The 18031-nt window shown below is 39.1% G+C and overlaps 1 protein-coding gene across 6 annotated transcripts in view; it reads left to right on the plus strand.

Annotated features, from left to right (window-relative positions):
* Positions 1-18031, plus strand: part of col14a1a (collagen, type XIV, alpha 1a) — a 123782-nt gene that overhangs the window by 51564 nt on the left and 54187 nt on the right. For all 6 annotated transcript variants that reach the window (XM_069537974.1, XM_069537973.1, XM_069537975.1 and 3 more), the window contains exons 23-27: positions 4054-4170; positions 7754-7900; positions 10092-10166; positions 12508-12647; positions 15407-15530. In XM_069537974.1, coding sequence (XP_069394075.1) covers positions 4054-4170; positions 7754-7900; positions 10092-10166; positions 12508-12647; positions 15407-15530 — 603 coding nt within the window. The remainder of the gene's footprint in view (positions 1-4053; positions 4171-7753; positions 7901-10091; positions 10167-12507; positions 12648-15406; positions 15531-18031) is intronic.

Below are 18031 nucleotides of genomic sequence, written 5' to 3' on the forward strand. Positions count from 1 at the left end.
CAAGGAGGAAGTGAGAGAGGTAGAGAGACTGACAGAGTTGTAAAGAGAGGGAGATAAAGGTCTCTAGGTATTGTATTATGTGTGTGCATGTTCGGCATGTGCATGTTCTGTTCTTTCCTTTCCAGCTTCCCAACCTCAGTGTGTGTGTCTGTGTGTGTGTGTTTTTTCAGAAAACTGCTGTATCATCCTTACTTTAAAATCTTTTGGATTCACTGGATGATTGGCACAACCAATGGAACACAATGATACTCAACACTCTAGTTTAAATATGTTACAGAATAAATACCTTTCTCATTCATGATAAAGTACACCTCAAAAATTAGGTTTCCCATTTTTCAGTTCAATTCCAGATCATTCATGTATTTATACACAATCAATTAAAGGAGAAGCTTTTGATACACACATTTTTCTTTGCTGCAGTGACGTGTTATCCTTCTTCTTTTCTTTAATCATCCCCCTGGAGGATGAGTGACAGTTCCCACATGCCTTCCTGTCTCTGTAAAGCTCTCATAATGAAACATGCTTTCATAATGAGATAAAGATAAAGTACGAGGCACTGACATGTAGATTCATCAGCCGCTCGTCTTAACACACTGGCCTGATTTAGCACTTGATGACGGCACCTCTACTGTCCACCCTACCAAATTTAACAGGTACTGTAAATTCATAAGCAACATTTATAATATACATTCATCCATCCATCCATCTTTTATCTATTCTGCTAATCCTGTGAGGGTTGTGGGGTGGACATTAGCCAAGAGGCCTGGACAGGTCGCCAGTGTATCGCAGGGCTGACAAACAACATTTCACATATTCACACTAGGTCACAATCATACTTACGGCCAATTATGGTCTCAAGTTAACATGTCTTTAGATGTGGAGCAGGGTTGCCTGAATAAAACCCACACATGCAGACTTGATGCAGAGCAACATGCATAACCACTGCACCACTGTGCCGACTAACTATAGATAATAACTTAAGCACCTCTGGATGTTCCTCATGATACTCAGCTTCCTGAATGGGAAGAGCGGCCTCTGCCACTCACACCAATCTCCATTTAGAATCCTTCATACTTCATACTTAGGTTTTGTTGCTTAATATTGGAAATAAACGCTGATTTTTAATGACGTCTAAGTCTTTTTAGCTGATCTACATTTTGCCATTACTTTTGAACTTGCTCAGCCTGATTCTGGCGACTATATCAATTAGTTACATGCTTCTCACAGGAGATCATACTCACTCACCAAAGCAAGAACAGGCACCATCCCTCCCATTCAAAGTCAGTGGACGATCAAACTAGTTATGAAGCGGCTATTTTAAGGTAAATACATAGTGGCAGTTTCAGAGATCCGCATTTCCTCCCACAATTTTCTAGACTTCTATCTGTGCATATCATATTTTTTACCCCATTGTGGTTTGGTTTCCTCTACTGTAGGCCAGGTTTTTAGCACATTCTCTATCAGTTGCAAGAAATTACCAGAGCACTGATAAATGTTCAAGTCTGTCCGATTTTTCCATGTTACGCAGAATGTAGTTAAATTTATTGACTGTATTTGTCCACTGGAGAAACTCTGATTTATTAAGGACATGTGTTCAGTCATTTCTCATTCCTATAAGGGAGATACAGTAACACATTTCCCAGGGTGCACTGTATTAATTGCTGCTTTACTATGGGGCCAACTGGCATGTTTGCACCAATAAATTACACGTCCTAGCATGTAGTGTAGAAAGGTAATTATTGGTGCCTTGAGGACCATTGAATGCAATGAAACTGTTTCCTGTTAATGAAGTGTTAGTTTATTTTAGGTCCAAGAGCTTTATTTTTTTACAATAAGTATCTGTTTTTCACATGACACTGAAGGGTGCTTAGTCAATGTCGTATTCAGAAACATTGTAGGATTTGCACAATGTCAAATTTTTTATTACGATTTTTAAAGACTAAATGTAGTTTGACTTAAACTCCCATTTTGAAAGGATTACCTGACAAGAATCTGGAAGAGGTAGAATAAATAAACTGAGGGTGTGGAGGTCGTGGAGGCAGATGGGTGCAAATGTTTGGCTTCAAGCCAGGCAACTTCAGCAGACACACACACACACACACACACACACACACACACACACACACACACACACACACACACACACACACACACACACATTCTGATTGTAGCTTCTCCGTATGGTCCACAATAGTTGATATCCCCTTTCACTCTGACCTTTGGATGTTAAATGAGTGATTGAAACTAATCTTCATTTTCTTTTCTTCTTATTTTTCTTTCTTTACATTTCCTCCCTTTTCTTATTTTGTTCTCGTCTAAATATTTTTTCTTCTGTGCAGAAACTGGGCTTTGCACACATGCAGAAAATAATTTAAATGTTATCTAACTCCAACTCATTCTCTCGAATAAAACTATATGTTCGTCAAACCAGCATTGTTGACTATAGTTGCAGGTCAGCAGTTTAAAATACTTTGCAAAAGTTGCATCAGTTTGGCGAGCCAGCTTGTGCATTAAGGACGATTCAATATCCAAATACATGACTAACATGTAACACAGTCCCTAATTGTGGTGCAAAAATGTAAACACACATGCATCTATAAATGATTACATACGGTTAATCCATATTCATGTGTTGTACTTGTGTGCATGCTAATGTGCATGTTGCATGTCTGTTTGTACTAGAGGGAGTCTGTGTGCGTCTTTGTATATTATTGAAAGGAATGATGTCTTGTCGTATGCATTATTCACCAGTGTTTAAAACGAAGCACCTGCCATATGGTCCCAGCATAAAATATCCATTTACTGGTGCAAGAGAGGAGCCAAGTTTATTTGATACCATCAGCAAATTCTGTTAACAAGAGGGAACGAGAGAGAGAGAACAAAGGGGAGAGAGGTTTTATCACCTTTGCTATCCACTGGAATCTCACTATCGTACAAGCTTCAGCTATTTAAATTGCTCACTGTGTTTTACATTTTGCTGCATCGTGCCTCATTGTTTCTTCACGTGATGGTTAAACATCAATCCTGACGAATGTTAGACACAACATTGTTGTGAGGACATATTTGATGTGAGTATAGATATATTTTTACCATTTACAATGTATATGGATGCTTGTTTTCCTGTTCACAGGAGCCCAGAGAGATGTTCAACAAAGTGCCACTTGTGTAGTTGATGCACAATCCAGAGAGTGTGGTTCTGATCCTAAAGTCAGCATCATTCTAATGCTTCCTGCTGACCCTGAAATGTTTTCACACAATTTCCAGGCGGTCAAGGTTTTGGTGACATTTGATACAGAATTGTAACCTAAACCATTAATCTTTGTAGCATCGTCAATAAGATGCAGAGGAGTTTTATTGAATATGAAGTAGTTTGGTTCAGATACCGAAGCTCACATGAGCATGAGAGACTGAGTGTTGACTTCTCTAGTGGGTGGAGGGTGCTTACTGGACTGAAGCAAGAGAGAGAGAGGCAGGAATGAAGAGGGTCAAGTTTCTGGTTAGAAAGGTTGAAAAGCTACAACAGTTATTGTTAAACGTCACTAACTGTGTAACTTTAAATGACTTAAAGCCATTTAAATGGATAATTAACAAAAGTGACCAGTGCTGCTTCAGTTTTTTTATCTGACTATAAATGTTCTGGGAATTTATCTATCTTGCTGAATTTCAATGAGCAAAATCCAAACCACTTCACACTTCGCACTAAACACTGCTTTACTTTTGTCTTCAGATACACACTCACAATCTTATCAAAGTACATTTCATACACAGATGTAGAATCAAGGTGTTGTACAGGGAAAACAAAACCAAACATGTGTTCAATTTAAAATCAGAGAGCACAATTTAAAACATATTCAAAGCAAAATAAGAGATTAAAACAAGTAGAATAAAAGGGGTAAAGAGGTTAAATGATACAAAAATCTGCATTTATATATATATATTTGTTTAACTAGTTGAAAGAGTAATCTAATACAAAGGAAATAGATAGAAATGTTTAAAATGATGAATAAGGAAATCTATACTAAATCGATCTCTCTGTCATTGACCTCTCTCCAGTGTTCCTCGGCATCTCTGGCTTGTCAACCTACCAGGTGCGTTCCAGCAGCATGTGTGTCCAATGGCAGCCTCTTCTACAGGCCACATTATACAGAGTCTCCATACAGTCCACACTCAGTAAGTAACATTCACCGCTAACAGTTTGTGTTAGAAGGTGAAACAAATGGTTCATTTCTTGATTTAGTGCTTTCATTAGTTTTGCTCTTTGTGTGAGAATGTGATACCAGACAGGAAGCCGACTCAGAGCGTTAACTTTATTAACTCATCTGGTCTGAATTCAAATTAGCTGTAACTTTATGAGCTTGTTGAAATGTGGGCTTGGGCACTCCTTTTAACCACAATATTGAAATATATAAGTATGTCTTCACAGTTGTTCCCCTCAGTGTTTCTGGGTACACCTTCACTCAAACCAACTTGTTACTGCCATCCATGCAATTTTTGAAATAAGGCATTTTCCAGCCCAGTGACTGGAATGTAATTCAGTCAGTAAATCAAAATGTTTACTAGTGTTGTGATATTTGGTGAAGTGGCTGCATTCTGCGCCAAACTACATATGTTTCTTCATAGATTTACAGCCTGGCCTTGTGAAACCGTCTGAGCTCAGGTCTGAGTTCTGTGTGCACTTTAAGGTCACGTGTGTGTGCTGGGTACACATGCCTTTCAGTCATCTGGATTCTTATTGATGTGCGGCTCTGAGGAAATAAATGTGATATATTTCTCGTCGTTCTCACATGGCAGTAATTTACATTGCAAAGGATTTTCATAAATCTCTTGGTTTGGAGAAAGGAATGGAGGAATGATATGCACACAATCTCTCTCCGCAGTAAATGACCTGGGAGGAAAGGGCTCTATGAACTGCTCATGTCACAGCATCAGAAATAAAATGAGTGAAGACACAGAGTGTGACCTTTAGAAGCTGTTTATTGCGCAGATACTAAATGTTAAAGAGGAAGACAGAGTATGAGCAAAGAAAGGAGCTCTTTAAAAAAAGAAAGAAATTACCCATAATAACTCAAATCAATTTATTATCAAATCAATCAGCAAAAGAAGAAAAACGCGTCACGTTTGTTACACTAAGTCCTTTATTTTTCCCTGTACTTCAGCTGGAAAAGATCCTTTGTCCTGTCAACAAGAGAGTATTTTGGAGCTGCTCCACTCACAGTGAGCAACTTCAAGTTCTTTTTAATTGTCCTCAGAGGGCTGTGGTTTGTGCGGCACATGTTCATATTAAATCAACAATAAAATACACCGTTGAAATCATGGCAGCATTCCTGATGGTTCAAGCAGTTCTGTGCATTTAACAGACATTTATAGAAAATGCCACATAGATCCTCAGACAACCCTGTCAATGTTAAATTTAGTGTTAGCATGACACAGTAAATACCAAGATTTTTATTTAGTCTTTTGATGGATTTTTTATTTTTTATAAAAGTCTTCTGCTCAGCCGATCCTAAAAGTTTTGCCACTTACTCCAATAAGTGTCATGGAAATGGTTTTTACACTGGTAGCTGTTTGGTGAAAGATGTGTCCTGTCCCATTTATTTCTGTGAGACCAGTGTGCTGGTGCTGTGGGGGATCATGTCACAGACTGCTCTGAGTGGAGGAAGTTGCATAAAAAGAGTCAGTGTCATACAGTGGGTAAAAAATTTGCACAAAATGAGAATATCTTGTCACAGACAGAATATGTGTATAATGTGCTGCTGGCCTCACCAGCACCAGGGAAAGGAATCTAAATTATAAAGTGGCACAAACTGCAAAACGCACATCTCCACCAAGGCCCAGCAGTCCCTTTAAACTCAATCAAGCTGCACCAAATTTTACACACTTCTGTCTCCTGTATATGGTGATTTATTTCATCAAGATTCATTAACTATTCTGTGGGATACTGGTAAAAATGTTAAAAACGCTGTCTCACACAAAAAAGTGAGAAAAATTCAAGCCAGAATTGAATGGGTTCTTTCTTGGTCCATCTTTCCACCAACTTTTCCTAAAATTGGTTCTGTAGTTTTTGCCTAATTCTGCTGAATCACAAACAAAATGGAGAGGGGTGAAACATTACATCCTTGGACGAGGTAATTACCGCCTGAAGGCCTGGACTGTTGGTCTTGTTTTTTAAGTTTTACTCCTAAGATCTAAATCTTTTAAGCCTTATTCTCATAAGTGAAAAGTTTCCATCTTAGTTTTACTCTCCCACACAAGTAAAAAATGTACACTTACAGTAAAAGGCACAGAAATATTTGTGAATAACAAGTTGAGGAAAACAGAACACTGGAAATTGACCATATATAGATTTCCAATTGATGTTCCTTGAGTAGAGTTTAATAGAATTAATTGGAAGCTATAGAGTGGTAGAGATTGTAGACTTGATGGAAACATGAACAGTTAGTGATGCGTGTACAGGTTCTTCAGCTTTTTCTGACAGAAAAAAAGACGATTTCTTGCTTTCTTCCATCCAATGTTTTATTTCTTGCTGTATCTTTGTCTCTCCTCGCTGCCTGAGTGATAGCCAGATAGTCTTGCTGGGGTTTTATCTCTTGCAGAGCCAATCAGCTGCTCAAACATCTTCTCTGATGGAAGAGTGGCAGATCCTCAGATACAGCTGTTTCCTTAAAATGTATCCACGGCTGCTTCCTGTGTGGAGGAGGGGCTAATTTGTCACTCCATAGGATGAAACACACATTAGCAAATGGAATTAGACTAATGAATATGACAAATGATGGCTATTACTGTGTGTGTGTGTGTGCGTGTGTGTGTGTCTGTCTGTGTGTGTCTGTGTGTGTGTGCGTGTCTGCTTGTGTGCTTTCAGTTTCCTGTTTGTCTCTTTTTGGCTGCCAACATAAATCCTTTTTTTTTCTCTGTGATGCCGTCGCTCCAGAGCTTTTCAATACAAACACTTAATTGAAAGTGTTTTCAGTCTGAGATCCAAAGGAAATCGACATGAGAAGAGGAAAGAAATCAATGATATGATTCAGTTCATTTTTTTCAGTGGATATAATGATGTTTCCCTGGTTTCTTTTAAACCACAGGATTGTCCAGATATCTTTCTAGTTGGTGCAATGAATGGATAAAGCAGCACAAACTGCGGTTTGTTTACATAGTATGTTTACCTATAGTGCAGCAGTAATTCGAGTTCAGATGAGTTTAATAAATCAGGATCAATTGTGTGACATTCTTGAGGATAAATAAAGTCAACAACATGTGAAGTCTCACCATGGGAACAGACTCGCCTACAGTTTGAGGCAAGATTTTCAAGACTGGCTTGAATCTCCAAATGATGTGAGCATGTCTATGCATTGTCATGAATGACGACGGCCTCTGTCTTTCAGCGACTAACCTTCAGTTTGCCCTCGAACACAACACCTGACGACTCCAATAATGCTGCTTAGAATCCAGCTCTGAAAGGAAGTCATTATCCTCAGCAGCTCTCAGGCCTTCATTTGATAACAGGGAAAAAAGTGCAGGACATAGAAGCACTGCATGAATGTGTGAACAGCAAAAAATAAACTGTATGCACTTTGAGTGGTCATCAAGACTAGAAGTGCGCATTTTAAATTATAGACCAAAATACAGACCATATGATGCAGAACAAGAAATGTGCTCTGTGATCAGTGAGGAGTTTTACAGTGATCTTGTTACGATTTTTTGACCGTTGATCTGAACTTGAAGTCATGTTGTTTTTTGTTTTGTTGTTTACTTGCAGATGGCCAAAAACAGGAAGTGAGCCTGGGGGGTAGTGCTTCCCGACAATGCTTCTATGACCTCACTCCCAGCAGCCAATACCAGATCAGCATTCACACGCAGATTCAAGAAATGGAGGGACCATCAGTCTCCATCACTGACATGACATGTATGTTTGATATATTGTATACGCATGTGTGATTTTGTTCTCATCTTCACACTTTGTTTTCAGAAAAGAGGATTTTAAGAGCGACTTTATTGAGTTTTTAGTTTCCTCCCATTTATTTAAAGGTCCAGTGTGTAAGATTTAGGTGACAGGGATCTATTGGCAGAAATTTAATATAGAATAATTCTCATGATGTTTTTACACTAGTTTGTTTCATCTAAACTGTATGAATTGTAGTTTTCCCCAGATACCCAGTTACCCCAGAAAAGGCCCTTTATATTTAAATACTTCATATTTACACCGAGGGCCTCTCTCTATGGAGGCTGCAATGTTTTTTACAATAGTCCAGACTGGACAAACTAAACACCTTTTGAGTTTTTATGAACAGAGTTTGTTTTTCATGTTTGGAAGGGGAGGGTGAGATGAGGGGTGTTCAGCTGCAACATGCAATTTCAACACTAGATATCACAAAATTCTACACACTGTAACTTTAAATATTTCCTCAACATTTTTAGGAGGTTGACTCGACCTTGTTCACCATCACTCCCTCACCCCTCTCTTCAGTTTCTCACCATTTTCTCCTCCTAACTAATTTTCCCAAATGATCCTCCCAGTCCTTCTTTATGTCTCGTTCTCCACCTGTCCGGTCCATCTGTCCCCTTCAACCATGCATCTGTCTCACCTCTGCCACTTTCTCCTGTACCTCCAACCTCCTGAGGTCTCTCTCTCTCTCTCTTTCTCACAGTGAAGATAGATTCTGTTGTTGCAGTTCATTGGTCAACTGATGAGCTGAGGTGAATCACACAGCTCTCGGGACCGGGGGGGCTCAGTTCACTATGATGGTTATAGATGGATAGACATGGTCTCTCACACATACTCACACACACACACACACACACACACACACACCCATAATGCTGTTGCTCCACAGATTTTGAGTGGACAACTGTAGATTAAAGGCAAAGGTTTGGTTCAAGCAAAGGTGGCATGTCCACACCCATTGCCTGTGGAAGTCCTAAGATAATTTACTTGAGTAAAAGTAATAAAAACCACCATATAAACACACTCCATTACAAGTACCGTAATCCTGCACTTAAGTGTTATAAGGAAATTGTGCCCAAGAATCCAAAATAAAAGTGCTCGTTATGCAGAATGGCTCCTTTTAGAGTGCTAAATTATTATGAAAGTCTTACAGGGCCTATTTTTAAATGCACTGACGTGTAGGCAGAGATTTAATGTTGTCACTGGTGGAGATGGAGATCATTTAACTACTTAATGTAGTGCTGGGTAGTTTATTTTACAGCAATACATCATGTTTTATAAGATGATCTCATTCTTATATGTAAATCTGCATAGTGACGACACCGCTGTCACACAAATGCAGAGGAGTAAAAAGTACAATACTTACATTAAAGTCGAGTGGAGTGAAAGCAAAATGAAAATGTTAATTAAGGTAAAACTATCTCAAAATTCCCTTTAACTTAAATATACTTAATAATAAATGGATATCATGTCTGTTACTTTTCAGAACCACTTCAAAACTCAAGAAAGTCCCCAGTGTTTATTGGTCTGTGAAATTTTTCGCCAAGTAAAGATGCACAACACATTATGTACAAATTATCTTAAGAAGAGGAAGAAAGAGAATCATTTGTTGAGATCATTTTATTTACTGTCATGAAGTATGTGCCTCATATGTGGGAAGTTGCCAATGTTTCCGAGAAGATTTACTCGCTGAACTTTGGTTTGACTGAACCCACTGCCTTTCTGTAAAGTAATTGGCTTGGCACTGAGGCGTGCTCTAACCTGTGGCTGTTTTTGAGTTCGAAAAAACAGCCTCTGGTCAGACTGATACTAAGACTGATGAAAATTGCTCTTTTGCTGTGCCCGACTTATATGAGAATGGGAAGAGAGACAGCATATGACAGAAAAGTAAAGGAAACGTTTGTCTGCCGGAGATAAAGAGGACAAACACAACAACTGGATTGCCAATGGAACTTTAGGTTGTTAAGTCAGCTGTCAAACTTTCAGGTTAATAGAAACAGCCAACTTGTGCATGTAGCTGTGTGGTCAGTAGACAAACCCAATGATGGTGCCATTTGTCACTGCTATTATGATTGAGGACCTTGTCTTGTTTTCCTGTCTGTGTATGTGTGTACATTTTCATCTGTGTCCATTTTCGTGTCTGTGGATCCAGTGCCAGCGCCCACTCAGGCTCCGACTGATCCACCGACTACAGAGCCCCCTCCCACCATCCCGCCTGCTAAAGAAGGTGAGCTAAACACAAACACATACAATAACACATACAATTCTTATACTATTTGTTAATATATGTCTAACAGCTGTAGTCACCATAGTTTGACAGTCCTGAAATGGATTTTAGATAGAAAATAGTAACATGATGAAAACACTATATAGCTTACTCTAATAGTCCATTTACTGGCTTTGATGCACTAAAATTGTGTGTAATATTGGATGACGTTTCTTCTGGGCAGATCAAGAGGATCTGTTGTCAGGATTGGGAGCAATAAAATGTGATTAAAATAATGCAACATAGGAAAATGTAACCAAAGTAAGCAGGGCTGTGATTTTTACCTTAAATTTAAACTAATGAACAACTCCACACTCGCCAGCACAAGCAATGTAGCTATGGTCTGATTTTGAAACAGGAGAAGAAAAGGTAATTGAACGATTTATTTTTAATGGAGCAGCTGTGTTGTGTCAATCTGTGCTCTTTACACAACTGTGAACTGTGTTTACTCTAAAAACACTGCTAGTGACCTGGAGGGAAATTTGAGGACTCAGGGGTCACTATAATAAAATTAGGGGTATCTTTAACGTAAAGAGAATGTGTTTCACAGGGAGCTAATGGGAAATTTACTTTATTCCTCAGCGACTTCTGATGTGAACTGTAGTCAGGCTACTGTGGATTGCAGCCTATCTATTCCAAAGTAAAGAAACCCTACTCTAATCCTGGTGTATTAGCATCAGTACAGTCTCTGTTTAAGCCCTGTGTGTGTGTGTGTGTGTGTGTGTGTGTGTGTGTGTGTGTGTGTGTGTGTGTGTGTGTGCATGTGTGTTTGTGTGTGTGTGCGCGTGCATGCTCGGAACAAGTTGGACTTTACAAAACTGAGGAGGATGGAGAACCTTAGAAAGATACAGAAATAAAGTTGTACAAGTTTGTGGTCAGACCTGACACCCCGTACCCAGACTATGCTCCTCCTGTGTTCCTGTCTGATGGGCTCACATTAAAGGCTAATCTGCAGGACCAACTCCTCAGACATGAAGCGACACTCCTGCTGAGTCCGTCTGTAAGCATTTCTATCTGACCTTTGTCAGACCAGTGCTTCTGTCCGTGATGACACGCAACCTTTACCTGGGACAGAACCGCACAGACAGAGAAAAGAGAAGCAAGGTGTGTGTTTGTAAGAAGAAGCAGAAGAGGAGAAGGAGGATGGTTAAACAAAGTGATGGGATGAATAATCAAAGAAAAAGAGCTATAGCCCAAAAGCAGAAGTGAGGTGGCAGAAAGTCCTTTCTGCGGTTAGGTATGGGTAACATAAGTACTTTGGTTAGGGGTTAGGGAAACATCATGGTGTTGGTTAAATGTAAACAGACAAGTTTTGTCTGAAATTACAGTTTTTCTGTTTTATAAAAGACCACAACATTTTCCTTACCTTAACCAAGAGCTATGAGTGTATAAACATAAACCAAATAACAGTCAAAAATGCTGTAGCCAATTTAAATAGATATTTTAAACCAAGATCAGGTGTTTTGTCAGAAAACAGAAGATATTTTTGGACATTTAGTTGGTAAGAGGTCAAAGATCATGGTCAGTATGACCTCACGTTCATCCCACTCTCATCAACAAGATATATCAAGAACAGCTGGAAAGATTTGTGTCGCATCTAACAGAAATGTTTGATTAAAGGTCAAATTCATTTTTCACAAAGTTCTAATTCGATAAAATAAAGAAGTCATGAGATGGTTGTAAACTGCTACTTGAGGCATACAATTGTGAGGAGGTAAAAAAAAAGTTTCATTATATATGCTCGTCTCCTCTCCTTTAGATTTTTTATTTTTTCCCTGGAATTTATGGCGGCTGACATGATCATTAATGGGTTTTTGGAATTTAGTGCAGACTTGGAATTTGAAAACTTGTTAAAACCCTGTAACAACTTTACAGCAGCAAAGATAACACCACTGGGAGTCATTTCGAAACATGAGAAGAATGAAAGCAGAAGCAGAAGTCACTGCTGGAGAATGAATATGAATGAGCAGCTTACAAAAGAAGGAAGATATAGGACGGTGTCTTGGTCAGTTTAAAACTCTGAGTAAGAGAGTGTGCACTATACATTTAATCTTATAAACTTTGTAGATTAAACTGAAGATCCACTCTTTGCATATTTACCCTGTTACAGTGGATGTATATTTGCAGTGCTTCATACTTTGCATATTTACTGAATATATTAGACAGGTAGTTACGCATTCAGCTTATGCTCTGTCCTCCTCTGACCTTCTTTCTGAATGAAATTACTTTTTAAATAAGAAAATGATGTGCTGGTTAAATCAATATATATATCGGTCCTTCGTTCATCTGTGTGTCTGTCCAGTGTGCAAAGAGGCCAAGGCTGACCTGGCGTTCCTTGTCGACGGCTCCTGGTCCATCGGAGATGACAACTTCCTGAAGATCACACGCTTTCTCTACAGCACCATGGGATCGCTGGATCTGGTCGGACCAGATGGCACCCAGGTCAGTCATGTGACCACACCTTTACGTCAGTGAGGAAGAACTCAAGATTAAAAGCTCAAATTTGAGGCTTTACTCATTCTTACCTCGCCTTTCCCCACATGCATTTTTACATGGGGACAGATTTTGCAACTGAAATTGTTAGAATGCCATCTCGACCAACTCACTCAGACTAATGTTTCACTGAGTCTCCCTGGAGAGCTGCTATTCACATTTATGGCTGCTAGTGGTTCTTGTGTCTAGTCTAAATGTCTATGTCTAGTGAAAATTACTGTACACACAGTAGCAACCAACAGAAATACAAATGTGAACATGGACAGCTTTTAATTATTTTTCACTGTCTAATTTATTCTCCTTGTTGCAGCATTTTCGTTGTGAGAAATTAATGTCCATGGAAAATACAATGTAAAGCAGATGCTGAGGGTCGAAAACCATAATTATGTTGAAAAAGTAAAGAAATTATATATCTTAGTGGCTAAAGAGGCCTTTCAGTGTTGTAAAAACATCTATATTTTCGTTTTCACATATCTTTCTACCACAATATTCCCCCCAGAAAACATAGATTACAAACATGTTTTTCTCCCTTGCTGCCATGCACATTCAATAAGCCCTAGGTACAGTACTTCCAACAACAATGCTACCTCCTCTCATCCACACAGCCTCATATGCTGTAACCCATTCCTAAAAGACGAAGAGAAAGAAAAAAAATGTTTCAATTTCCTCTCAAATGTCCCTGAAACTACTTTCATTCAGCAGATAAATGGAATAAAGGACACTGGTTGCTGTACTCTCAACACCTCAAGTTTCTTTCCTTAATCTGCTAGTTATTCCTCTCCTCCTTTTCTCAGATTCACTCTCACTATTACATTTGAGATGGAAATAGAAAGAAGTGTTGCACATTTGATGAAGTAATGGACCTTGAGCGCACTCATCTTCCTTTCCACCCCTGTGCTTTTGGCTCATTTACTAACAGAGGAAGGCTGCTGCTGTGTTAACTGATATGGACAAATACTTTGGTGCAGAATTTCGCCGTTTTCTTGATCCATCCCCAGAGAAATCAGCACGAGCGCAGCCTTATATCTGAATAGTTTAGAGAAGTAAGAGGGAACTTTAAACCCCCAGTGAGTGAATCTTTACTCTCTGGATGGACCTTTTGTTGCTGAGCAGTATTCGATTAACTCAACTCATTTGCTGCCAGTGCCAGAAAACATTATTCTCTGGCAGGAATAGTCGTAATAAATTAAGTCTGGATGCAGTAAAAGCTGGGATAAACATCAAATTGTTCAACTACTAAAAAAAACACTTTATTCTTGATTATTTTGATTCTTAGAAACGTGAGCAATCACATTACTGCAGTAACTATAACCATCTTCACTGCCTCAGAAGGGCTCTCATGTATCTGGCCTCATCAATAGGTAATGCTAGGCTTTTACTCGGGGCAATACCTCGCTGTTGTCAATGTGGACTAATTTCTTCATTGTGCTTCCTGCCTGCATGGCCCACCACTATATATCAGCAAAGCTCAGCAGGTTCATTTGTCACGCTGTAGAGGTGCTTGCTAAACCCCCCTTTTCTTTCCTTTGTTGAATGTGTGCTGTTAAGCAGTTTGCTACCCTCACTATGCCCCATAACCCTCTGGCAGTAGGCTACCGAGAGCTAAACACCAACCGTAATGTGAGAGAGTTGGCTGGTAAACGTCGGCTGCCCTGAGCCAAGAACAGCTCCATTAGCAGTCTGGAGGTAATGACAGTTGTTCTCCCCTCTTACAGGAAAGCAATTAGATTGATTATAGCTCCGATTTGGGAGTTTGAACAAATTTGGGAGTGTTGAACACATATATGTACATCTCTGTGCATTTCTAAAAAATATATGAATTAATTAATCAACAAATTAGCAAATCAACATAAACGCCAGGGGCTATAAACAAAGTTTCACATTAACAACACTGATGCTGGTAAAGTAAACAGATATAAAATTATAATACATTGAAATTATATCAATATGTTACATTTGTTGGAAAAATAGAAGATTTTTACAGCTTTTCCAATTACATCTTTGTTCATTTTAATCTAGAGACTTGAAATAAAGGTGTAATATTTCCATTTGACATCTTAAGCGACTTCTTCTGTCCAGTAAATTATTGAGACCACCAGCGCTGACCAGGTGAGAAATGGTCAAATCTGTGACCCATTACTCGTCTCACCTATTAAACCTTTAACATCCTGGAAATACACTCAATACATTTTAGTGAAAACTCTGAAAATGTCACGTTTTGGCTTCTCATGTACAGTTTCAACTTTCCCATCTGTACAGTATTACCTTTGTGGGGCGTTTAAGGAACACTCACTCAATTTTCTATAATTACAGCATTTACTTCAGCGAACAAAGACAGCATCTGTTTGATTCTGTTGCTGTATATATAAATGCAGAAATTACAGGTGATAATGAAGAAAACTATGAAATTTTGGACCCAGAGCCGAGTAATTTGGCTTCAAAATTAACAGTTAATGCTGCATGAGCTGCTTGGAGTGATTTGGCTTCTTGCTTTTTGTCGCAGAAGAAGAGGAAAAAACCAAGCTGAGCACTTGTGTAGAAACACATTGCAGTGGTGTGCCAAAATAATGACTGAATGTGAATTTTGGGGTAAACTGTCCCTTTAGAATGTAAAAAGAAAGTGAGTTTAAATTTGTATAATTTGATTTGATGTGTGCGTTGAACTTACTTAACTCATCTGTCTGTCTGTCGTCTCCGCCTCTCTCCAGGTGGCCATTGTTCAGTTCAGTGACGATGCCCGGACGGAATTCCAGCTGAGTTCCCATAGCAACAAGGAAGCACTGCTGGAAGCTATTCAGAGGATCAGATACAAAGGAGGAAACACCAAGACAGGTCAGAGGAGAGTCATAAGAATTCATGCAGTCCAACCAGAGTCAGCTTGATACCTCAGTCTAAATACAGTATCCCTTGGGATTTAATCATTTTACACAATCCTTCTCAGTTTTTCCATTTGTCATAGAACATCTTGATGTAGCATTTACATTTTTTAGAGCACTTCTTTCACATGCATATGAAAAGTTAATTCCTGATGTTGAAATTAGGAGTTTACCAAACAGTCAGTCTCAACACAAGGTCCATTAGTAGTTGGAGCTTTGTGGCCTTTGTGACCTTGGTGGGCCGCGTAGACCACGAAGGCCGAACTTAGATGAAGTGGTCTGGTCTACGGAGAACTTCCATGATCTGCGTCACTAGCTTCTCCCACCCTTGTTGCTATCGCCTAGCAACAGAGCTGCACCTGAACACTACAACAAAGCCTCTTGGTTCTTTAACAAGTGTACCATTAGCTGCTCAGTTGATGATTAAAAGAGAGGCAGTCCTTGAATTGGGAAACAGTTCAAGACAACAGGACAGACTTTGCTGAGTAGGATTGTGTGACATATGTAGTCTAACAACTCCTGAGATGGGGAGATCTGGTCTGGTCTTGGTTTGGTAACCGCTGTTGTCAAGGTCAGAAATGAACTTTAAAACTTGACACAAAAGAACCAACATTGGAAGAAGCTGAAAAATATTGCAAAGGGAAAAATACTTGAGCTTGTGAATCTTTTGTAAAGTTCATGTGAAAGTGGATTTACAGGTAGTGCTGCTCATTCTGAGCACTTAAAATCTCCATAAGTCCAGGTCATGGCTCAGTGTCGGCTCAGAGTAATTGTGTTCTCTATCATCTCGACTGCTGATCACACTATAATCTTTCCACTTAACTCTTCCTCCCTCTTCTTCCTCCTCTTTCTCCACTGTCCTCTCCTCCACTGTCTTGCCAACTTCCTACTTTCCTCTCCTCCATTACTTTGGTGACAGTCCTTTAAAACTCTTTCTTAATTTTTAATAGATATGATAGTTTCTGCACAATTTATTAAACAAAATAATCATATGTGCTTATTAGATAAATAATCGACTTGTTACTGTCACTTGTTAAGTGGGGATTATTTTCCTGATTAGTTTAATAAGGATTTTTTTCAAATAAACTCTGTGATAGTCACTAACATTCCACTCAAACATAATACAACAGTGTTTAAACAAAGCTGTAAACTTCTAGAGACTGTGCCCAAACCTCCTTACTTACATTCTAGTCCTCTGGTCCATTCAGTGGTAAACTACTACTTTCTCTGGCACTTAGGACAGAGGCTTATGTTTTAGGAAAGTCTTTAAACCTGAACGATTCCCTTTCATTATATTCTTAAACCTCAATTTCCCCTCTGAGACCCCATCAGGGTCCCTCACTATGTCTAAATCCATTAAAGCTCTCAAATAAGAAGCTAGCTGTCTGCCTCTTTAACCCCTGGCCTCTGGCAGATGAATTTGGGTAGAAGCCAACAAGAAACCACAACCACTGTGTTATTTTATTGTTTTTAGTGTAAGCAGTTAGCTTATGATTTACTGCCTTTGTCCAATAATCCACAGGTCAAGCAAACACATTGAATATGGATTTTTTTTAAAGTACACATGAATTCACAGAAAAGTTACAAAACTTCATCAGTAACAAGGAGGATTTTTCTTTTTTGGATGGCATCACAGGGTAAACCAGAAAATAGTAACCTCACCATCTCAGACAGTTAGCCACAGAGCTGCTCCTCTAGCAACAGGAGTTTCTCACTCAGTGACACTGCAGAGTTTGTTACTGCATGAGAAGAGAGCTTCTTTTTGAGCAAACTTTCAGTCACATGCCTCATCATTGTACTCATGACCTCAGATCAACATATGATCACTGAAAAGCATAAAAATACATTTTATCCAATGTGAAACTGTAGCGAGTCAGAAGACGTCAGCTAAGTAGATGGTCCTTCTTATGTGGTCCACGACTTATTTGAGTTCACATGTGTCCCAGATCCACCTCCGAATGTGGTTTGAGTGATCTGATCTTAGGACGCAATCATTTGGGTACATTCAGACCTGTACATGGTGCTCCTATGCTTAAGGCGGTTGTTTATTCCAGGACTGAATGGGGTCTAAGACTCAGTTCAGTATCCTCACCCATGAGTGTGAAGAAGGGCATGTTGAGGATGAAGGGTTCTGAAGCTCATATATCTGGGATTTAGCTTTTCACTATGCATTTATTCATTAAGGCTTTAGTGAGACTTGGAGTGGCTTGGTGAATGATTGATTTCATGTAGCTGCTCCTGCGTGAGTCTTTATCCCTGTAGATAAACAGACTGTAGAGTGTGTTCGCCTGGGTGCGTGTGAGTGGGACAAGCTGACGTATGTAAACTAGTTTTACTTCTAATCCTTAACAGTTCAGATAAATATTGAATAGATTAGTCAGGATGTGGTTTCCCTTCAATGATTTCTTCTTTAGCACCATGAACTTCTTCCTACTTTGATTATATGCACTTAAAATG

The sequence above is a fragment of the Paralichthys olivaceus genome, chromosome 13, assembly GCF_024713975.1.
Source record: "Paralichthys olivaceus isolate ysfri-2021 chromosome 13, ASM2471397v2, whole genome shotgun sequence".
In the NCBI taxonomy this organism is placed as follows: Eukaryota; Metazoa; Chordata; class Actinopteri; order Pleuronectiformes; family Paralichthyidae; genus Paralichthys; species Paralichthys olivaceus.